This window comes from Leptidea sinapis, chromosome Z, assembly GCF_905404315.1.
Source record: "Leptidea sinapis chromosome Z, ilLepSina1.1, whole genome shotgun sequence".
Taxonomy (NCBI): Eukaryota; Metazoa; Arthropoda; class Insecta; order Lepidoptera; family Pieridae; genus Leptidea; species Leptidea sinapis.
In genome coordinates this window covers 27,029,226-27,054,043 of record NC_066312.1, presented here as the reverse complement: position 1 = coordinate 27,054,043, position 24,818 = coordinate 27,029,226, and the positions used below count along the sequence as shown (strand labels likewise).

Below are 24,818 nucleotides of genomic sequence, written 5' to 3'. Positions count from 1 at the left end.
TAACACCCAACTATGACCTTAATTTCTATAAGTTGAAAGGCATCCGTATCTCACACCAAATATGTTTCAAAACAATAAAATCACAAAAATACTATGCAACTCGATGACATGACAGATCTTCGTTTATTTGCCCCAAAGTTGAAATTGGGCCAAACAAATAAATTAGTTTCTCGGTACAGATGCAAGATCAATCAATATTTGTCCCGTTCTATATCAGCCTTAGTTGTATATCGCTTGTCCTCTCTAGTTATGATGAAGTTACCGACGTTACTTCTGTAGCGTTAATATTCTAAGGGAATTTTAACTAGAGACTTGCCTTCGGCATTATATACTGATATGCCTCTGAATTTTAAGACAAGAGACTTCACTACTGCCTATAAAGAATATGACGGACTTGACAATACTTCGAAGAAATTATAAAAAAAAAAACAATAACATCGCCGAAGATATGGCTGTATGGGCTTAAACTCTTTGCCTGTCTTAATATTGGACAAAGAAACTAGAAAAAAAAATTGTTGGCAACTTGGCAGTTGGCGGCTGGGCGCTGGCGCTGTACAACTTGTGATATTTAATATTATTGTGTTGTTTTATTTCGAATTAGTCAAGTAATTATTATATCTTTTACTAATAGAAATCAATATAGGAAAAAATCGGCCATTAATTTTGCGTAAAAAATATTTATTTCAATAAGTTATGTTATAAAAATATTATGTACCCGCGCTGAAAAGCTGAGGTGATAATTTTTATTGAAAATGGAAGTACAATCGGCACCATCTTCTGTTGATGAAACGGTATGAATTAGGATAATAAATTATATAAATAATATTGTTCTAAACTAATTTATTTGTATGTATGTATGTGTTTTAAGAAATGGTGAAATATTAAAAGGTTATAATTAATTGCCGGCATTTCAGAGTCTCCTTTACAAACTACAACGTAAACTAAAAGTGTTCAATACATCAAACAATCTCACTAATCGTGGCTACAATCTGCTAGCAACATCTACTAAGTTTGGGCTTGTGTTTGTCACATCTCCACAAGGAATATTATGTGGTAATGTATTCAGATGATAATTACTTATTTTATCTAAATGACCTGTACTGTATGTATTACTATAGTTTGTATTAGTCTTAATTAATTTACTATAATTGTATTATTTTATCTGCAAATAATGTTTCAATAAATATCTTAAGTGCCTAGATAACATTGATACCAAAGTGTGCATTTAAAATCAAGAACATAATAGTAATACACACATATTTTAGATTAAACAAACACTAAAGAGTTTGCAGAGTGTGTAGATTCTGTAATGATGAAACCCTGTTACACATTCTCTCTGAATATCTCCTTTAATGTGTAAATGTAGCATATTTGGGAAGTCCAATTCTTCAAGCACGTGATCAGCTCTATGCAAAAAAAAAAAGGATTCATGAAATGAATCTATCTTAGCTGTCAGTTATAGTAAGCATGGCTATGACTATCACAATAGATCACATTGGTCGCAGGTCGCAGTGAAACAAGGCTGCACTGAAATCCATATCCATACACACATATTTAAAATGAAAGTAGATTAAACCTTTACATCGTAAATGCTTATAGATGAATAAAATAATATATTATTACTAATAATTAGTGGTGGTGCCTGTATTCATTGCTGTTTTTTTAATTATTTAAAACTCATAAATATAATGTAAAGACTTTAATTCCCTACTTAATATATATAATATGTTTTAATACAAAACATAAGTGGAAAAATTATAGGCTTCCTTTAAATCATATTTAAGGTGATGCATTATAAACAATAAATATATGGCTGGTTAAGTAAAAATCAGCAGTTACAAATCAATTACTTAGGTATTATGTGAAGTTAATATACCTACATGTGAGATACTTCAAAGACCAAATTTCAAACTTCATTATAATAGCAATTTCAGGTCAATGGCACCAAACACCTATGTAGATTATCATAATAACTACATTATAGTATACAAATTCGCAACTGTTTTCCAGAACTAAACAACACTGCTGGGTTCAAACCCTTTTTGGGATAAATGAATTTCTTTACAGGTGTAGAAGTTTTCTAGCATTGTAAATATATAATTTCTTTTCAACAAAACCAAAATTTAAAAAGCAAGTTAATGATATTTTAAGTGAACTGGATTAATATATATATAGTTTTTTTTTTTATATATATATAAAATCTCATTAGGTAACTCTTTTGTTTAAATATAAAGTAAATTTTGTAAATAACTTAGTTTTAAGACATCTAATTTTATATTTGTTTCCTCTTTATGTTTGTACATATTTCTTTAATTAATGTTAAACTTTGTTATTCATCATGTAAGATACCAGTAACTATAAAATTAACCTGTGGATAACGGTGTGGGTTCTCACTAAAATTAATTTAATATCTACTTTAATTTGAAATTGTAAAATGTATTGTGTGAACTGTTTGTTGTCCCTAAGAAAAAAAAATATATAAATTCAGGAAAGTCATTGTTACATGGAGGCTATAGGAAACAGTGCCTCTCGGATGTGAGACGATGGCATTAGCCATTGAGCAATCAATCTTTTATGGCATGTCACATTGTATATATTGACTATATATAAAGAAAATTAAGAAGAAAGGTTATATATTTAAATATTAAAACTGGATGGGAACAAATCAGTTAATGCCTGTTTGTTTATGATAATTTAAATATTTATGACAATAAGGGATGAGGCAAGCAGGCTGTTTTGCTGATGGTAATTGATAAAATGCCCTGCTATTACAATGCAGTGCTGCTCAGAATTCTTGGAAAACCCAAAAATTCTGAATGACACTACAATTGCGCTTGTCACCTGGAGACTTAAGACGATAATTCGCATTTGCCCAGAAAAGCACTAGCTACTGCACCCTTCAGTCACTGATTCACAGCAGAAAAAGGCACTATTGTGGTACCCATAACCTATCTTATACTAAGGAGCATTGCTAATTTTATTTTATAACCTTTTTCTATCTGTATCTTACAGTTTATAACATCAAAGAAGTTATTGACTGCGAAAATAATCCAAAACATATCCCCATAAAGCTTCCAATAGAGCCAACACATGTTGGTACCAACTGTGATCAAGAATGGCTTGCAGTAATTGGTGGACACACTCTCATGATATTTAATATTCCTGATTTTCAAAATCCTGTAAGTATTTTTTTATAGATTTGAACAAAACAAATACTTTCCTACAAGCACTGAAGATAAATAATAATGATATTTATATAGTACAGTATTGTGTGGTAAGTATTGTGCTAAGAAGGGAAATAAAGGACAGGCAAATGTAAGGAACAACATACCTGGTATTACTCTGTTCTCATCTTGCAAGAGGTGTTGGTGTGAACTGGTGTGTCTATTTTTGAGAACGGCACAAACTATCTTGTTGAATTATCATAATGTAATCCACTTGCAGTGTGGTAGGTATGATCACTAGGTTGCGAACAACTGGGCTTTTTTTATGGAATAGGAGGACAAACAAGTGTACGGCTCAAGGTGATGGTGGACGGCATCTGAATTGGAGTGAATTCCCCTGATCTTACAAAAGCCCACATTAAGCGTGGAGTGGGGTGCCGTGGTGTTACTGCCCTGTTTGTCCTTTGACATGCGCGGTTCTGTGCCCTCCCCAGGAAGCGATGGGCAGCCCGAGCGAGAATGCTCGGGGAGGGATTCTCCGACTCTGGTGGAGCCGGTACCTGTCATATTTTGGTAGATGGGTGGGGATGGCATCCGGTCCTCGACACTAACCTATGCCAAAAATAGCGGGCGCCTGGCCGGTATTCTGTGCGAGTGTGGTAAGTTATCCGCAAGAGAGAGATTGTGCTGACGCCGTAAAACGGCAGCGTGACTCTCCCACTTTTAAAAAGCCCTTAGTTGCCTCTTACGACACACTTGGGCCTGGGACAATATATCAATTGGTCAAATTCCAATGCCATGTGTAGTAACTGTACATCTAATGACATTTGATGTAATGTTATAACATTTTCATTAAAATTTTCATCAAAACTATCCAAACTGTTACAACTTATTCAAAAAAATTAAAAATTTCTAAATGGATAGATGTGTGTAGCACAGGATAATGTTGGTCAGCTTTAGGAGGTTGGTTTAACTGAAAGAAAAATATAAATAATAAAATATATTAACAAGTTACACCAATGTGCACTCAACCATATTACTTTAAAGTTGTTTGTCAATTTCAGAATGTTCGACCCTCAGCAACAATTAGAATAGATGTACAACCATCAACATTTGTCTCATCAATTCAGTGGAATCCATGTATATCCGATACAATTGGTATTGTTTATTTTGATGGCACTTTAGTTGTCAGTCAAGTTAATACAATGCAGACGAAAAAAATTCAATCTAAGGCCAGGTAAGATTACAAATGTGCAACACATTTTAAATATTTTTCTGCTTATCTGAAACTGATGTTGACAACAATGAACTTTACAATGAAATAGTGTGCATCCACTGTATAATTCTGAAGGATGTTCCTTCCACATCTAATTGCATTACATAAGAATAATTTTATGGGCTTACTTTGTGAGTATTATTCTTATAATTTTGTAGTTATTTAAAATTATTTTCATTAAAATTGAAACCTTATTATGTGGCAGTAATATTCAAAGTCTGTTGTATAAAACTCTGCTAAAACACGCGTGATTGTGAGTCTAGTATTTGTTTTAAGACAATGGCAATAAGGGACCAGAGCAGGATGTTCAGCTGATGGTAATTGATACGCCATGCCCATTATAATGCAGTGCCGCTCAGGGTTCTTGAGAAACTCAAAAGTTCTTAGTGGCACTTCAGTAATTGTGCTCGTCACCTTGATACATAAGTTGTTAAGTCTCATCTGCCCAGTAATTTCACTTCACACCGAAACACAATAACGCTTACACATTATAGCATCACAGCTGAAAAAGAAGCCTCTGGTAAAAGTTGGCTCATGCGTCATGCTCGTGAACGGGCGCTGCTTGTGGTGGCGGGATGATCCTGTTGCCGGGGACTCGGTTTCAGATTCTTTAAAGTTATTGTGTATACATATATATGTATGGATATATACATGTTTATTTATTTATAATCGCTTATAAAATGCTCACAGAATACCTTTATTGATTTATGGTGTATGTGGATGATGCAGCTACTGTACTCAATAACTTTTGTATTAATCTACATTTATTTTTTTGACTTACTCGTGTAAGACATTGACTATTTGACGTTTGAGTGTATTTGTTGCATCATTTTACATTTTACATATATTGTAATTGAAATGATCTGTAAATCTTGATATAAAAGAGTGGCAACGAGTTTCTTGCTACTTCTTCTCATTAGCTCAACCCTTTACGAAGTAGCGGTAGATTCAATAAGAAAAATATTTTATTTCTTTTGACATTCATAAGTGTCATTTTCGTGACCTTCTTGAATAAACTGATTTTGATTTGATTTGATACAATACCAATACCTGGAGCTCACCACACAAAATAGGCGCTATGATGTCATGATCATGTGGCAACTCATGAATGGGTGCCGTTTGCGGTGCCTAGTCGACCTGCTATAAAAATAAATCATTGTGTTTCTTGGATGCTATTAAATACTATTAAATGTAACAGTAACCACAACCATCATGTTCACAAATCCTTACACAAACAATGACTTATACGATAATTTATATTTATACAGTCTTTTATTGAAGTTAACTTAGAACTTGATCTTGACTCTAGGTCTTTCCATTAGACTGTCATGGGTCACTCTTCTCCAGTTCGGGCCCGCTGTGAGTTTGAGTTAATCCTCCCATCTTGTTCGAGGTCTCCTCTGGCTCCATGTGCAACCTCTTGGATATCAGTTTGTGACAATTTTGCTCCATTTCTCCTGGCTATCTCTCAACATGTGGCCAGTCCATCTCCACTTCTGCTGATCTATTTTATTAAGTATCTTGGTTACTCTTGTTTTTTGTCTCAGGTCTTCATTTCTAATTTTAAATTTATAATTATTATTCAAAAGAACTTAGCTTAAGCCTATTGGGGAGCCCCTTGTTTCCGCTATAAACCTGCGTGCAGTGTTGGCCAGTCATTCCAACCAGCCCAGCTCTAAGATTTTTGCCTGTTGGGCACCCCTGCAAATTCCAGGATTACATGAGTGACTGTCCTGGGCTAGACAGCATCTGCACTTAGGACTGTCCGTTACGAGGATTGTGTGTAGTTAAAGCCTATTTGAACATAGTTTATTTGAGTTTGACATATCTGTGTGTATCTTGTGCTGTGTGTAAACTGACATTACTTGCCATAGTCCTCTGATGTTGTAAGAGAAGATTCCATTCCTTTATAAATTACTAAATAAATACTTGGAATTGACAAATGTAATGGCACTGTGTGTATTTTATTTCTTAGCTTCAGTTTGCCTCTTCGATTCTTTTTATTTGTTTACTGGACATTTAGAATCATATTTGAATATCATTATTCATTAGATACCAGCAGTATTCATAATTACTATATCATGGTTTAAAGAGCAACAGGTCTCTCAAATGTTGGTATATTAATATTTGGTAAGGATTAATCTTACATTTACCAGGTGCCTATGTTGGAGTCCTAAAGGAAAGCAACTTGTAACAGGCAATATGGATGGAACAATATGTCAATATAAACCAGATCTTACACTAATGAAAACTGTGCCAGCCCCAAATATTTTTGAAAATGCTCCTCACGAAGCAATGGCTATTCATTGGATTTCAACTTATCAATTTGCTATTGTGTATAAGAAACTGAACGATAATAGCAGACCAGGTTAGTTTGATATATTTTATTTAACAATATTAACTGACTTTTTCATAAAGACACTATTAGAATATACATATTCAATATGTAGTTATGTTTTGTTCTATATAGTTGGGCCATTGGCATACTATAACGAACTAGACTCCCAAGAGCCTATTAAAATGTCGTCAAAAAATGTCTGAGCGGATGAAATAGTTCCATTAATTCAATAGGTTTATAACCTAATTGCAATGTGTTAACACAATAATCATCATCATGTTCTTTTCACCAGTTATTGTTCATGTCATTCATCAGTTAATTGGTTATGACCACCAAATAAAAAACCATTTTTTCTACGAAATAAAGTTTTTGGAGGTACATCTTGACGTCATTTTAATCATTTCGGAGAACGTTTTTTTCCAGAAGCTATATATTTTTCAGATTACAATTAAATAAATGTGGCTGCATGAAAGTTATTATAATTATAAAAAATAATCATAAAAGTATTTAATAGTACTTAATTATTAAATTGACAACTGTTATTGTAAACATTAAATAAAATGTGTTTTTTGTTTCATCACAATCACTGAAGTAATTAGCGGGTAGTTGATATATTGATCTACCCTCTTTCAACTAAATATTCACGACAATAATAAATTTCAAACAATTATACAACTCACGTAGCGGTTTTTCAACATAAAACCAAACTATGAAATGAACTTTGTAGCTCGGTGTTTTCAGGTCTATACTAAATGGGATCTTAAAAATAATTTTAACCTAATTTAAAGGAGAATAAAATAAAAGACGGGAGACTCCAGTTGCTCTGTGATGTTTCACATCCGGTTTTCTCATTGTCACTCAACAATCATTGAATCATAGTATTTTTTCTCTTAGTAGTGCTAATAGTGTTCAAAAGTAAGCTAGTTCATAAAACAATTAATATCATATTATCTATTAATGCAATTATACTAATTCTAGCGGTGACTATAGTCAACACTCCAAAAGTTGGGACACCAATATGCGTCAATTTTGAAGATATTTGTTATAGCTTGGGCTCTAATAGGCCATGGTATTATTATCTCATTGGATTCACACAATGGTAAGGCAACTATTTAAAATTTTTAATTTAATAAGTAGCAATTTTATTTCTTATGTATATTATTGTTTGAATCTAGTCACATTAAAAAGCGAACGCAAACCTAATACGTTAACCCAAAACGCGTGTTACGCCACCAAAAAAAAGCGCGCGAAGCGAGGTGTGAGCGAGATAGTTGTATAAGCTGGCTTTGTATGCACGACGTCAAACAGAGTGCGAATGCAGAACGCGAATCGCGGCGGTTCTGTTTATTTACAAAACTTTGACACGAGAGGGGTCCCGCAACGCTCCTCTTTCAGTTACTGAGCCTACTTTGTAGTATAACGTCTCCGCTTCGGTTCACATTCTGTTCTGCTTTCAGTTCGGTTCGGTTCGTATTTATGTTTGGCAATACATTAAAACCTTGTATTCGAAAATTTCTCTAGATTTTACCATTACTCTACTCTTTTACATATTGGGTTTTATACTCATCTCTTGGGCAGCAATTTTTTTTATTAAATAGATTGGAATGAGATCCTTATTCACTATTTAGTTTAAGTTTGGATTACTTACTTTCGTGTTAACATTAATTGATTAGTAGAAGTTATTAGTATGTTCAGTTATATGTATGACTTAATAAAAAAGAAAGTTAAAAACAATGCTTTTTTTTTCAGGAATTTAATATTAACGTCTTCTTCAAACAGTATTGAAATTGGTACCCTTGGCTCTAAAGATGGTGCTACTTGGACTCAGTGGTGTCAAGTAAGTAGAATTATTTTTGACGAGACAAAACAAAGTTATTATATTTTCTTTAGAAATTTGGAACATTCTAGTAAAACAAATTAATGTGAATTTTTCTTTATATAGGTTATAGAAATGTTGTATATTTTTCTTACAATAATCGTCACTGTAATGGAATAGAAAAAACAATTAGTGTAAGTGCAGCTATCGCCCGTATATCACAGCCATTATGCGGTGGTCCGCAAAATTGGCTCAGTTACGATTAGCCACTTTCTATGACATGACGTCTTGGTCATAGCAAAAACTATCACAACCAGTTTTACTATTATTGGAGTGAGTTGGGTTACAGAGCCCTCTGGCATTGCATTAAATATAAGTTTATTACAGTTGTTTGCGAATTTGCCATTCATTTCAAAGAATGTAAATGTGCTTATTTGTAGAGTAATTTGGTTATCGCACACTCCAGCGTTAAATATTCAAATTAATTGTTTACTGCTCAAAAAAGCGCTCAGCGAATATTATTTCATTTATGTCATTTCTATAATTAGTGCGCTAAATATAGGAATTTGGTCACAGCGTTCCATAGCATTTAGAGGTTGAACTTGTTGCATGGAAAAATATCTTTATTGATTTTAATATTTAAAATAATAGATGAATTTATAATGTTTAATCAATTGTATAATTGTTTTCTGTGTATTGTGTGCAAATATTTCTTTTATTTGTAAATGTGTGGCTTTTTGCGCCATTGTTTCCCATTCCATGGTAGTTTAAGGGCTTCCGGACAGTGTAAACATAATTCTTACATATTGGTGGGTAATAATAACTCATGTCTACTATCTATCATAGTATAATTTAGGGGTGGGTGAACCTTATCATTTAGGGGTATGAAAAATAGATGTTGGCCGATTCTTAGACCTACCCGATATACACACAAATATTCAAACAAATTGGTTTAGCCGTTTCGGAGGAGTTTGGTAACCATCACCGGGACACGAGAATTTTATATATTAGATAGATCAGGTACAGTATTTGCTGGCAATTGTTTTGGACTATGGAGCGCGCTCACAAATAGTTAGTATGAGTTCTAATAAAAACATTTGTACTTTTATAATAAGTCGATAACCTACCTAATTGTAGAGGTGACAGATGTATAATATTTTTTATGTTTACTGAGCCGTGACGTAACTGGAAAGTGATCTTGCGTTTTGGCGGTCATTTTATTAATTCACAATTAAAAGAGGATTTTTAAATAAAATATTAACCAAATGAATTGTTACACAACCTTGATGTGGAATGTGATTTCTTGTGAGGTGTTTCCAGGATAATACGACACCTTCAAAAAAGCGCGTAAACCTTTCTAAAATCAGGCGAGGCTTCTGTAATTTCGATGGTGTTGTAAGATAATATGGGCGGTACAAAAGCGCTGTTGTATGTGGTCATTATCCTGCAAAAATTACATTATTATGAAATTACAAGTTATACAGCCCGTACCAATGGGAGGCTCCTTTGCAAAGGATGCCGGCTAGATTATGGGTAACACAACGACGCCTATTTCTGCCGTGAAGCAGTAATGTGTAAGCATTATTGTGTTAAGTTAGTTTCATTACTGGGCAAATGCGACTTATATTGTATGAAGACGAATTATTGTAGTGCCACTCAGGATTTTTGGGTTACTCCAGAATCCTGAGCGGCATTGCATTGTAATTGGCAGGGCGTATCAATCACCATCAAGTCCCGCCCGTCTCGTCCTTTACTGTCATAAAGAAAACCCAGATAAAAATGTTTCGATCGTCTGCAAGCGGCAATGAAACCCGCAGTCTTTTACTTCAAAGGTTGATTCTCAACCTACTCAAGCAGCAGGCTCATCAAATATAATTTGATAGCAAATGCTTTGTTTTACAGAACGATGAAGCCAGACCGGAACTTCCACTGACAGATAAAAATATAGAAAATTATCCGGTGGGTATTTGTACCAGTACAAGTGCTGCTCATCAACTTCCATGGGGCAAGTATAGTTTTATTTGTGCATAATTTGTTTTTTAAATTTACTTATCGAAATACATATTTTACAAATTGTGAACAATTAATGTACCTTGTAAAAACCACAGAGGTTTGACCTCAATGGACTATCTTAGTTTACGCCTTGTGTTAGTTTTTACATAATAAATACATATAATATAAACTTTACATTAAATTCTATACCTATAGAAGTTACAGTAACATCCGGCTGCAAGTACATTACTTACTTAATAAACTACAAGATATCAACTACAGATAATATTATGTACCTTACTTATATTTATTTCAACACGGAAACCATCTCCGAAGCAACCAAAAAACAGATATTTCAAACATTTCCCAGGCATCCCATGACCATCTTGTTAATTACAAATGCGATCAAAGGTTACCTAGGAAATATTCCTTTAGTATAGTAGTTGGTATCACATGAGATATTTCAACTCTTGGTCTCGGTATGACGGGCGCACTGTGATCTACTGAGGTTGTGAGTGTGCCTCAAATTGCGGTAGGCTACAGGTCGTTGATGCGTTGTGACAACAGAAATAATAGAGATTAGAATGATTATTCTCATCTTCAGTTTAGATTTATCTCAGCTAGAGATGCCTTCCGCGCCAGCGAGATTGTTAAGGGCCTATCTATCATTTTCGTTCTTAAAAAATATATAAATTAATTTTCACATTTGTACGATGAGTTTGAATGTTTCATTCGAGTCCTGTTAACGTATATTATGTGTGTCGTACGTCGTACTATAAATATCATTGTCAGACACTCATAATACAGTCTGTGTCTGGTTAGGCCTGTTTCGCTCCCCGTGTAGGTATCGAAATCGATCACGCTCGGTGACGCACGCGCGAGTTTTGTTGTCACCTACTTGACCGATCCGATCGATATTTTAAAAATGGATAATGAACATAAATAAAGCAAAGCATATTAAAGATCATTGAGATACAAAATTTAAATTTTTAAGCGTCCCTAAGACACTGAAACAATCTAATGTAAAGTGATAATTATTTTAATGAAATTACCATTCATGATAGCTACCTATTTATTTCCTATATATACTCCCCCTTATTCATAATAGTCTGCTAACTTAAAGCATTGCTGAATTAGCAATTTTTCACTCTGTCTTCTTCTATTGACCTAAGTCAGAATGAGAAAAAACACTCCTAAGCGGCTGTTTAAAGTTAGCGGACCATTATGAATAAGGGGGACTAAGTATGTTTGGGAATGTTGTGGTATTCACACGCATACATTACTATCTGCAACTAATGTAGGCTTGACAACGAAATAATATTGATTTAAAATTACGAATTCATTATTTAAAAAAAACTGAGCTCTTTTTACTAGGTATGTACAGTTTTAGGTAAAGAAATCAACCCTAATGTCGTCAAAAGAGGTAAGAGTAACGCGACAGAAAGAGAAGCAAATTGTAGGTGAATTATAATCTAGATCTGAATTACACCTCATTGTGACCGCAAGAGAGTCACTTTTCTTTAATTTATTTTGCTGAGTGAGACTTCCGTACTTGTACTATTATATATTCCTTGCTCTGGTGTAGGTCTAAATAAATTTATGTAATGATTAATAGGTATTATTTTTGTTAGTTACAGATATAGCTAATTCATTTATGTAATAATTTTAGGTGAAAACGAAGTACTCCCACCAATGCCATTCTTATTGGTTCTCTCACACACTGGCCTTCTGACGGTCTTCAACATAATTAATATAGACAGAAATGCTAGCCAAGTATGTTCGTCAATACAGCCTCTGACATTACCTGCATCTTCATTAACAAGGTAATTTATGCTTCATTTTATTTCCATCAAGACAATTGCCGGCGGTGATTTTTCTAGGTTCAAATTGAAACATTTTCCCAAAATAGGATTTAAAATCACTCAATGAATGTAAAAAAACTATCTTAAACTGAAACTGTCATAACCATAATGTTAACACCAGGAACAGACCTATAATGCCTACTACACGGCTAAGTCGAGTAAGTAAGTCTTTTGTGGGGCGATGTATATGCTTTTACAACAAGATCCAAGAAAATGTTCAAAACAAAAGTATTAAGTCAGCTTCGCCTAGTATCGGAATTCTGGGTCTCGAAATCTCGAGCGATTGCCAATTCCGCGGCCATCTGGAAAGCAAAGCCAATTTGGCTTCGAAGAAACTGGGCGTCATAAATAGGGCACGGCAATACTTCAAGCCGGCCCACATTCTAGCGCTGTACAAAGCGCAGGTCCGGCCACATATGGAGTATTGCTGTCATCTCTGGTCTGGCGCACCCCAATATCAGCTTGATCCATTTGACCGCGGGCAACGCAGAGCATTTCGAATTGTCGGGGACCCAGTGATCTGTGAACCGCATTTATCACGGGGAGTGTTCCGAAGAGCTGTTTCACCTGATTATTGCTGCTGAATTCCACCTTCGCACGACACGCCACAAGTGAGGTCATCCCCACCCATCCATCTGGATGTGTGGCGATCCTCCACAGTGCAGTTTTCAAGGAGCTTTCTTCCACGTACTACAATATTGTGGAAGGAACTTCCTTGCGGTGTTTCCGGGACGATATGACATGGGTACCTTCAAAAAAATAGCGTATATCCCGTGATTCCTCTGGTGTTGCAAGAGAATGTGGGCGGCGGAGATCACTTAACACCAGGTGACCCGTACGCTAGTTTGTCCTCCTTTTCCATAAAAAAAATACGATATTCGTAACATAAATAACTTTCTTAATGATACCACGGATTGGGAATGGAGCAACCGCCCTTAGGCAATTAAATAATAAGTTTAATTTTACGATACTACTCTGTAACTGTGAATGCTTTAATTTGTAATAAGCCTCTGTATGTGATACACTCAAAAATAAAATATTGGATTATCATCCGGTATCCTTTAAATAATTTTTATCGCTTATAAGTTAAGGTGCATAGAATATATATGTATAAACTTTTTTTTAGTTTATTGGCCTCTATCTGCCTCTTATCATGCTAGGTACTTGCGGCCAATTTTTTATTTATAGGAAACCTATCGCTAATACACTGCTCCCTAAACGTTCATTTAATTATAGTAGTAGTTTTATCAAAAAATCACGTACCTGCAGAATCGAGCAGTGGGATCTTGTTATAGTACAAGTGCATACTCACCAGGATGGTAACTGGGAACTGTCGCCTAAACAGGCACCTCAGTGTGGTCGGAATCAAAACAGATTTTGCTTTGAGGCCGATGATACGCCTTTTCATCTCTTCTGCGATGGCGACAGCGTCCTTGATGACTACATCCTGCTTCCAGGTACTCTTTGTACAAAAAGATACTGCGTTTCGTAAATGCGACTGCATGCGGGCTGGACGATGGGCTATAAATATAAGGGGCGAACACATGAGTTCAATTCAAGACGCGGTGCTACTGGGACTCATTAGGACTAGACAAATAGCCACTCTTTCAATTAAATAAATAATGATTCTTCTTACATCTTTTTACAGTGCTATCCCTGATGTTGTATCATCACCGGAACCAGCCAATCAACCAATCAGCCACCTCCGACAGGCTCTGCAATCAACGCAGCAATTTACGAAACAACCACAAGCAGTCCAACAGCCACCTTCATACCAAGCAGTAACTCCACCAGAAATGCCACGAAGTTCACAACCAATTATAGTGGAATCTTCTACGCCAATTAGGGCTAAAACGACACCAGGTAATCAGGGGATGTTTTGAAGCTGTTTAACTTGTTCAGAGGGCCGCCAATTCCACCTTCATACCACAAACCATAAGCATAATTATTATTCTCGCCATCACGCAAATGGAACTACTTGCGTGGTTCTTCCAGGACGATATGACATGGGTACTTTAAAAAAGCATGTGGGTGTACATTTAAATGCACTTACACTTAAATGAACTACATCAAAATTTTCGCTGAATGTCATTTGACTATAAAAATAATTCCTCGAGACTTATTTTCATGGCGAATTTTGATGATCATTAAATATCGCTCTGAGAGAGACGAAGTGCCACAAGTAACTCATGGACTTAGAATATCGACCTGATAGACAGCTCGATAATGTGTGACCTATTTTAATTTGTGATCAATTTTGATTTGTCAATGTGTGTGTTAGCTAGTTGTTTAGTATTCAAAATACTAAGGAGCTACTGCCAAGTGTGACTCACTTTTTACGACTTATCAATCAAAGTAGCTTACAGTAATATTAGATTTGCTTTCCATTTCTTTCTTGCTGTATCTTTATTAGAGATAACCTACTCTCACAATATACCTTATTTGTCTATAGTACATATTATCCAAATGTTTTGAGTTTTCTTTGGTGTTAATTCCGCCAATATTTGTCTTTAAACAATTCGACACGTGTTTCGGCTCTACACGAGGCATTGAGGATGCCGTGAGATGTTGACTCATCAAACTCTGGCATGAGATTACAAGACTTTGGCTTGCAAATATTGGCGGAATTAACACTAAAGAAAATTCATAACATTTGGATAATTATGGATTTCCGCCGCCTACTTCAATAAATTTTATAAATATACTACATATAATAGAGTGTAGACTCTACTATATTGTAAGTTACAACATGATTCCATAAGTAATATGCATCAAAAGATAATCAGCATGTTTGATAGAAATACATACAATTTTATTTGTTAGCCGCTAGAAATAACATAACCCACAAAAGTTGCAATTCCATTTGGTTAGTTTGTTCGTTATAATTGTTTTAAAAATTGTTTCATTTTTAGCACCATCACTGTTTCAAGAAATAAAGATGACACCTCAATCTAAATCTCAGGTGAGTTCAATATTCTTGTATAATTTTTATCAGTATGAGCAAGGTCGGTCACATGGTCAGATGGATGTTCATGGTTGTTCATTGATGTTGAACACGACGGCAAGTGAAACACTTAACACAGTACACACACTTAACTAAATACAGTCTTACAATCAACAAGAATCTGTCACTTAACACAATTAGATTAATAATAATAATAATCGTAATCAGAACTCAGTGTTCCCGGCATGCGCGTGCGACTCAACCGCCTCGCTCGATAGTTCTTCCCTGACTGCCTGCTCAACGCTCGTCCGCACTCTATTAATTACACCCAAACTAAAACGAATACCCAATCATCTTTGTATTCTACTCGCTTCTTGTGCTCAATGTTCTTGACCACGACATGTATTTACCAGTGGCTGCTTTGCACAGGAAGCCGGCTAGATTATGGGTACCACAACGGCGCCTATTTCTGCCGTGAAGCAGTAATGTGTAAACATTAATGTGTTTCGGTCTGAAGGGCGCTTGTGAAATTACTGGGCAAATGAGACTTAACATCTTATGTCTCAAGATGACAAGCGCAATTGTAGTGCCGCTCAGAATTTTTGGGCTTTTCAGGAATCATGAGCGGCACTGCATTGTAATGTGGGTGGAGCGTATCAATTACCATCAGCTGATCGTCCTGCTTATCTCGTCCCTTAATTTTATTAAATAAAAATATAATTAACGGAATCAATCTAATTAAGTATTATCATCAAATTGATGCTAATATACGTAAAATAATATTAACTGGTCGCTCACCCCGAGAGCCTGTTTGTCTCCTTATGTCAGTGTTGTAAATTAGCACTAGACGCATAACGAAGGCCGTGTTAACCTTTACCCCTCTAGCAAATAATAGCATCAGTAAGCAATTGGTAAGTTTACCAATCCACTAACTTCGTTTACCATCTCGCCATTTATATTTGTGCCATTCATGTGCAATATTGATTAATGTGCTAAATTAGTGCTAAATGATTTTTTTCCACAAACAATGAAATTTCTTTTTGCGTTATTCCGTGGTCGGAATCGCGTGGGTGTTTTTAAAATAAACCTTTGCCGCCTCGCTCTAACGGTCGCGTTAGCGCTCTGTGTTGCAAGTGACCATGAGGCGGCGATAAATCAAATAATAGACCTTTGAGGCACTCCCGCATTGATTTTATAAAATTTGTTGGACTTTTCTTTCAAACTACTGTTTAGTCTTTTCTGTAGGATCTTTTCGAATAGCTTGGAAATAATCGGTAGGCACCTGAAATGTAAGTAAGTAAATAATTTCTAATTGTAATATTATAGAATAAGTTTGGATGTCATTTATGATCTGGGAGAGTGCATAGGTCTGGGTCTGTGTATCCCACTCCTAGAATGGCATCAAATGATATTGCTAGATTGACTATTCCCTTACAGCGAAGCTTTTAGGAATTTTTATCAATAAACTCTAGCCTTATTGTTGTTCATAGAATTAGATATAATATATCCAGATATTATCTGGACACTTATCCCGGCATTTGGACTGGCATCATTAGTCAGTCTGTCCTGTGGGGTTTTTTCTGAATTTTCGGGATGCGTTCGAAGTGGGGGCTTGAGAAGCACTGGTAGTAATAGTTACACAATTCCAATTAAAACATTAAAGTACCGGAATTCAAAAACTAATTTAATTCCAGGTACCAGACAAAGTTCACGATACATCTCTTGTGGTCCAATCAACATTGATTGCACAAGCAGAAATGAATGCAGCTTTGAAATGTGAACAGGAGAAAATTAACAAGGCGAAAGTGAACCAGGAGCTTCAAAACATGCTTATCAAAGAAGTAAATGACTTTCAAATGGAATTGTACAAGTTTAGGAAGTTTATTATGGAGAATCTAAATGAAGTAAGTAAAAAATAAGGGTCTATGATATTCGATATTTTTTTCCTTTTATATAAAAGCTTTCAATTGTTGGACGGAATTTGTTTGTCAACTATGCCTATCGAAATGTATTTGAAACAGATTTTCTTGTCCAAAATTTTTTTGTGATAAAATTAATGGATTAGGTGGCATTTGTACTTGCGCTACCAGAGTGAACCAAAGTTAATGAATGACTGAGTGCAAATTCACTATTTTCTGGGTGGATGGATGCTTTATTTATAAACCGTATACCTATTATGACATGAGCTATATGCCAATAAAAGTATAATAAAACTGGCATTAATCAAGACGTGTGGGAGATAAGCCTATGATTGTCTGATATTACTACTGTGTGAAAAAACATATGCCTTATAAACGAAGCTGTTATTTCGTCATTTGTCATTACACTGCAGTTTTATTTATATATTTTTATAATACCATAAAAGACCTGGTAAAAATTAGTACCTAATCTGCCGCCGAACATATTAACATTAATGTGTGCCTGTACAAAATATTAAAAAACAAAAATTACGAATTATTCTCAAATCTCATCAATTACGATTTCTTAAATATTCTACTTTACCCAATCTTTTAAATACGCTTATAATATTAGCTTGGTATGTGTGTTCTCGTATATATGTAACGGAATTTTGAAAGTTATTTTTGTTCCCTTCAAATCGTTCGATTTATTTGAAATTGTGCACACTTATTAAGCTACGAAGATACAATAATTTAAATAGTAAGTGCCATTCTTTTTCAGGATTAACATGCATGCAGTGTATGTCCGACACTCGGTCACTACCGAGTACACATTGCATTCTGTTTGTGCCAAAAACCAAGGCGCATGCTCATGCATCGATTAGACTCTCACCAAAAAGTCGATTTTCATTTAAATTTTACCCTCTGTTATTATTGCGTGTTTTTTTTTAACTATAATTTATTTTGGTAACATAATAACTGCATAAATATATTTCATAGACACAAGAAGAGATCAACAGCATGCAACCCAACATTGAGCTTCATGGTCTAAGCCCGGATCAGGTGAAGCAGGACAGTGAAATGGAAGAGCTGAGAGACTTCATCATTCAGTTGAAGTTAGAGCTGGTTCGCACTTGCGCAGCAGTCGCAGAGGCTAGGACGCAGGCTGAGTATGAATATTTTCTCTTTGGATTTGAAATTTTCACAGCATTGTACCACCTGTCTCTTATCTTCCACTTAACAATTATTTAACTGAAACAATCCAAGAGCAGTTTATTTGTTGTATCTTTCCATTAGGTAGTTGTAATAATAATAATATTGACACTCTTTTACACAAATTATCTTGCCCCAAACTAGGCATAGCCTGTACTATGGGTACAAGACAATTATACATTTAATACAATATACTTACTTAAACATACATAAATACATATAAACATCCATGACACGGTAACAAACATCCATATTCATCATATAAAATGGTTGCACCTACCGGGATTCGAAACCCGGGACCTCTAGCTTAGTAGTCAGGGTCACTAACCATTCGGCTATATGGGTCGTCAATTAATTAATACAATCAATAACTTTCTTGGTTATTTATTTAACACAATGTGTATGTATAGAACGTCATTGAAACACCACTCTGACTCATAGCCTATTTGAGAAATCATAGACATCACTACCAGGCCGAGCCATTGACAATGACAACACTACTCACCACCATGGCCCTGGTTCCTCGCCCGCCACGAACCAATACGTTTTCTCTTTTCGAATTCATATGTACATTTATACGACGCCCTATAAGTTCGTTAACGCCTTTGTGATTACTATATTGTTACAAGAGAGTATGGGCCGCTGTAATCATATACCATCAAGTGACCATGTCAGAAATAAAATCTTTTTTCATTCACGGCTGGTAATTTCGTATCCGAACGCAAAACAACACTTTGAATACATATGGTAAAATATCTCTCGAGCACTTTCTTGCAAACTTATCATTGAAATATTTGTTTATTTTTGTTGTTGCATTTTTTTGAACCACATGTAAAATACTAACAAAAATGTTATAAGTTATTAATCTTAAAATTTAGTACAAATTCTATACTTAGAACTTATATAATAGAATATAAAATCTAGTAACTCTTTAGTATATTTTAATCATATATCTGAAAAGTATTAAATGTTTTTGTTATACAAATAGACAATTGTTTCAGAGTGCAAGAAGAACATGAGTGGACACAAGCTGATCCTCTTACAACTAAACGCTTTAACTCAATCAAACAACTTGCCTTCTATGTTGAAAATCAACTGGAACAAGCACAGAAAGCTATTGATTATAAGTGGGCGGAGTTGTTAAAATACCAAGACAAGAGGTGAGTCAATTCAGAATTGTCTTAACTATACCTGTAAATCCAGTATGGTGGTGTTGATCGCCACGTTTCATCAGAGCCATTATGACGGCCCTTTGGGGACACAATGTTGGATGTAGGACTCTACCCTTGCGCAGAGCATGTCTGGCTGAAGATGTAACAGAGAAAACTTCTGCATTTAAGACTGTCTGTGTGTGTCTGTTAGGGTTAGGGTGCCCACCATGATTCGGATATCGTGTCTTTTTAGGCTGATAAGCTGACGTGTCAGTTTGGGTGATAGTGCAGGAAACGTTTCTTTCGACTGTCTACAGCTCGAGACATTTATCCATTGGGTGTTGTGTAGGTTGTTGGTGAGAGAGCGCATCAATGAACGCGTTTGGCTAAAGGGCAGCGGCAGGAGTGGCAATGGGCCAGCCACTTGGGTCCCGAACCAACAAACACAACACAATGAACCGCTCTGTCCCTTGATCCATTGCAGACTTACCCAGCTGTTAGAGGGAACTCGTTCCAAGGACTGGTGACATTCATATATGAGCGCTTAGTTATAGGTATTGCTCCCTAACGCAGTCAGTGCCGGCGTACTTTCCTTCTTAGTATTGCATTTGCAGCTTCCTTGATATCTTCAAATTCACATTGCATAATGGAGCTGTGTGTGCCTAAGGGTATTGGTGTTTGTATGTTCAGTTCCTGTGAGCAGATGCCAGCTCCAGTTCCGGCTACCATTTTGGAGCCGTCTGTGTAAATTCTTAGTTCTTTCACTCCTGACTACTCTGCATCGTCTTCAAACAGTTGAATGCGGTAATTCTTTTGAAAGATATATGCTTTAGGTATTCTATCGTAGGGTGCCTCACAAAATGGACCCTATTGAGGTGTTTAATTGTACAAACAGGTGCATGTTACGAAAATATCGAATAATACCACAACAATATTATTGTGCAATTTTTAATTGCAGTAGTTTGTCAATAATAGCTTATTCTTCATTTTAGATCGGGTCATCGCATGATCCATCCAATCCTAGATGATGTATATCAGCCGCTGGTAAAACAACAGAATATCCTTACGCGACATCAAGCAGTTTTGAAAACATTGAGGAACACTTTGAAGGAGTGCAGCACAATGCCATTCATAAAAACCGCCTCGTTGTTTAGATGCACACCTTTTAAAAACACGTAAGTTGATATTTTATCTGTCTGATCCATTGTGTAATAAATTCAAATATGTTCTGCAGCTAAATACATACAACTCTGACTCGACGCACAATACAATAATAGAACAGTAGTATTATTTAGCTGTCTCCTTGAAATATATACCTACGTCTGGGCGGAGTGCTAGGGTTGGTACCTGTATACAAAAAGATTAACGACGTGGTGCAGCCAATTTGACTTAGACTGTCTCAGCGCTGCATGACATGGCTCTACATATATTTGTCTTCCCATGATTGTTTAGCGGCTGTCTAAATCATGTGTATGTTTGCGTGCGTCGTTACAGGCGCTCTCTAGTATGAAAATGAAATACTGTTCTATGACTATATTGTGCTCGAGTCTTATCGCTAAAATATGCTAGGGTTGTCACAAAAAACACATAACTTGTTGACGCATTTTCACTTAAAGCACAGTTGATACGCATATTTAAATTTAAATATTTTGTTGGTAAGTAGCAAATTCGTGTTGTAGAATGAACAAACAAACACGTGCAGTTGTATTCATCCATGTGACACGCCTAAATAGGAGTAAATAAAATAAAAAAGCATTTTGTTCCCATACTAAATCACATAATTTAATTAAACTAACTTTTAAAATAAATAAAACTTTATTATTGTTAGTAACCTCAACTTAACTTTAGACTAATATTTTAAGAATTAAAAAGAGTTTTTGTCTGTTTCTTAGTAATTAATGTTTTAATTTATAGTATGGGCCCCCACTTTTGGTGAAGGCCTCGTCCATTTTCTTCCGTATACGAGTAAAACACACTAAATACGAGTACAAATCGTTACGGCAGACTACGTCGCGGTTAGGAGAGGGACGCCGGAATTGACTAACTATATGAAATATAATTATAACTCAATGACCGAGTCACGTGTCTGTAAAGCTATGTTCAAACTGAGGCTACTAACGCGGGGGACGCGCGACGTATGGCGCTCGCGCCGATTGAGTCAGCTAACTTGTATGGACATGTTCAAATTGACGCGAGTAGTCGCTCAAGTTGAATCGAAACAAGAGCGGGACGCCCGTCGGGAATGTTTGATATCGCAAATAATAGACGTCTGGCATATATTATGTGTATTGGAGAAAGAGTTTTACTACTCTTTCAAATTACATAATGCGTATTACTTACCTGGAATCTTTTGATTCTTCTCCTGCGACTGGTAACAACAGTAAAACTTCATCTTCAAAATCAAGAGACATGATGTTTCTCCACTGAAGAAACAAAAATGACACGCGGGATGTCGCGTCAGTGTGAGAGTCTAAGCGAGCGAGCGAATTGCTCTAAAACGCGTCCCGCGCGTTATTCGCCTCAGTTTGAACAGAGCTTTAAGGTATGACATAAAAGAATTGCAGGGACTGTACAGAATAAGTGAATGTTGGTCTCAGTGAATCACATTTAATCAAATAATTTAACTTTGTCCATCATAAATGTGTTTCAATGTCTGTTTTATTTTGTTATTTCGTTTTAAAAAAGGCGCTTGCTTCATGGGGCGTTAATTAGTCCCACTGGAAGATCAGCGCTGGTTGCGATAGTAAGTGTGACCAATTTGTGACAAACACTATAACGTATGATTTGTTTGTGTTTGTTCTGTATTATTATGTAGGTAGGTATTGTGTTTCTAGCAAATAAATATATTATGTATTTTTCTAAAATAAAAGATTTTGAAGCTTAGCCTAACTAAGTTACTCCTAATTACATCAGCTACATGTAAAAGACAAAAGTCCCGTCAAAATCGGTCCAACTATTCCAGAGATTAGCCGGAACAAACAGACAGACAGGCAAAAATTGTAAAAAATGTTATTTTGGTTTATCCGTTTGTCCGTATATATATATATATATATATATATATATGTAGTAAAAAACGGTTATTTCAATATTACAAACAGATACTCCAATTTTATTTATATGTATATATAAACAACTCTTTATTTTTCAAGTATTATAGTTTGATGTAACGGTTTTGTGTTGTGATGTTGATTATTATAATTATTATTATTATAATGATGAAAAATTAAAGGTTAAGTACAAATAGTGTTTATTTTTCTGCTAGAACTATTAGATAAGCAACGCAGATATAAGCAAATATTAACAGCAAAAGTCAAAACGTAACAATGAAAACTTCAAAATGAAGCAGTGATAGCACGAAAATATAAACGGTTACGAATTTGTACTAATACGAGGACGAGGGCAAGGCGGTGAAAGGGGAATGGGAGGGAAACACCTTTTTACTCTTGATAGTGATTTTCATTATTATAACACTAGAAATAAGGGATTGCTTGTATCTAATTCTAGTAGGCTTCATAAGATACATAATAGCCTTAAGTGTAAATATATTTACTTTCATAAAAGTCCCAGCCACTGTTCAGGCATTATCTACAAATAAATTTAAATTTTTTATTTAAAAATGACTCCGTCGTAAATCGTACTACTCCACAGCTTAATATCTAAGTGATCGGACAGCCTGGGTTATGATTATTTTATAGCAATATCAATGACAGTACATTATTGTATATTTTATTAAAAAGAGCGCAAAAAAAAGGATTCCGGGAGAGTTTCTTACGCCGCTTCTACGCGCGCCATTTGCTTCCGAGGCGGTAGTAGTATCTAGTATATTAGAAATGACTTGCTCTGATGAAAGAGATTCTAATATAAGAAACATAATATTTTCAGAGATCCACTATCGAAATTAACAAAAAATATTCTAAACATGAGTATCGAGGCACAGGACACCAAAAAGAAAGGAGTGCTTTCAACGCATAAATTAGACGCACTGCGCGACTTTCTGTCCAACCACAAGCCAAAAAAAATTAAACCAGTGAATATAGAATTACATAAGCACTTGGCTCAGAGAGAGATGCAACAAAAATATGAGAAAAGTATACAAGATCAACGAGAACAAGACAAGCAGAGACAGTCGATGCAAAAGGAAATAAAAAATGAGATAAATACGGGACTAAAAACAGGTTTGCTTTGTTTCTTCTCATGTTCTATATAAAATATTAGGAGAACGGTTAACCCTAAAGGCCATCCCTGCAACTTCTCGCTTATTCCATACATAAACGCATATAATATAATTTGTGTTATTTTGAGCTCTGCGAACTCAAAAGTCTGATAAAATTTAAAAAACAAAACCCTATTTTATAAATTTTTAAACCGCAATTACTTTTGAATAGTCTTCTAACATTAGCCTTCGCCAAAATGCCTCTAAGTGTTTATAATAATATACCTGTCATAGTTAACTATGCCTTATCGCAACATCTCTACTCCACAAATTTTTTCATAAGACCGTTTGGGTCTTTGCTAATTACTTCAAAATTATTTATGCGTTTAAAACTTTAGAGAATCCTTGTAGTTACTATGTTCAATAGAGTTAATATAGTTATTTTATGTTGTTCATGTAATTGGTTTGGTACATTTGTTTGATTTTTTATAGATATTAAACAAGATAAATTAGACATTATAATAATATAGAACGCCATACAATTCCGATAGATATGCACGTATCGAAATTCAACTTATTCACCAATGACTTTCCCATGTGCCCTGTTTCATTGTCAATGGAGCGAATGAGCGTGTATACTTTATATATATATATATATATATATATATATACCTAGATAACAGTTTTTTTACATCATGAGAGTGGTTTTGGAGTTACGATAATATTCGTTTCTGCATTATTTGAATATTTCATACGAGTGACGTCATAACATCACGTGCCGCTGAGGTGCCGGCTAGATACCATAATGAGTGAGAGTTATAGTGAATTTTTAATCTGTTTTATAAACTATACGACGTATCCACAATATATCTGCTTTATCAATTTTTTTAATTTATTTATTTAGAGACTTAAAAAAGTGAACGCAATTTGGACCATTATTTATAGACCAAAGCATTAGACTAAGACTTAAGGCTGGTGATTGCAACTGATAGTCCAATTAGACTGAAGCCTG

At 35.1% G+C, this 24,818-nt stretch overlaps 1 protein-coding gene across 8 annotated transcripts in view; it reads left to right on the top strand.

The window, feature by feature from the left end:
• Window positions 1–535: 535 nt before the first annotated feature.
• LOC126978455 (nuclear pore complex protein Nup214) overlaps window positions 536–24,818 on the top strand; it is a 36,553-nt gene continuing 12,270 nt past the window's right edge. For all 8 annotated transcript variants that reach the window (XM_050827260.1, XM_050827257.1, XM_050827256.1 and 5 more), the window contains exons 1-16: window positions 536–791; window positions 915–1,053; window positions 3,013–3,179; window positions 4,229–4,401; window positions 6,597–6,808; window positions 7,757–7,877; window positions 8,528–8,615; window positions 10,497–10,599; window positions 12,256–12,409; window positions 14,097–14,311; window positions 15,361–15,410; window positions 17,087–17,296; window positions 18,290–18,459; window positions 19,504–19,662; window positions 20,646–20,828; window positions 23,536–23,828. In XM_050827260.1, the coding sequence (XP_050683217.1) occupies window positions 753–791; window positions 915–1,053; window positions 3,013–3,179; window positions 4,229–4,401; window positions 6,597–6,808; window positions 7,757–7,877; window positions 8,528–8,615; window positions 10,497–10,599; window positions 12,256–12,409; window positions 14,097–14,311; window positions 15,361–15,410; window positions 17,087–17,296; window positions 18,290–18,459; window positions 19,504–19,662; window positions 20,646–20,828; window positions 23,536–23,828 (2,476 nt within the window). In that variant the 5' untranslated portion in view covers window positions 536–752. The remainder of the gene's footprint in view (window positions 792–914; window positions 1,054–3,012; window positions 3,180–4,228; window positions 4,402–6,596; window positions 6,809–7,756; window positions 7,878–8,527; window positions 8,616–10,496; window positions 10,600–12,255; window positions 12,410–14,096; window positions 14,312–15,360; window positions 15,411–17,086; window positions 17,297–18,289; window positions 18,460–19,503; window positions 19,663–20,645; window positions 20,829–23,535; window positions 23,829–24,818) is intronic.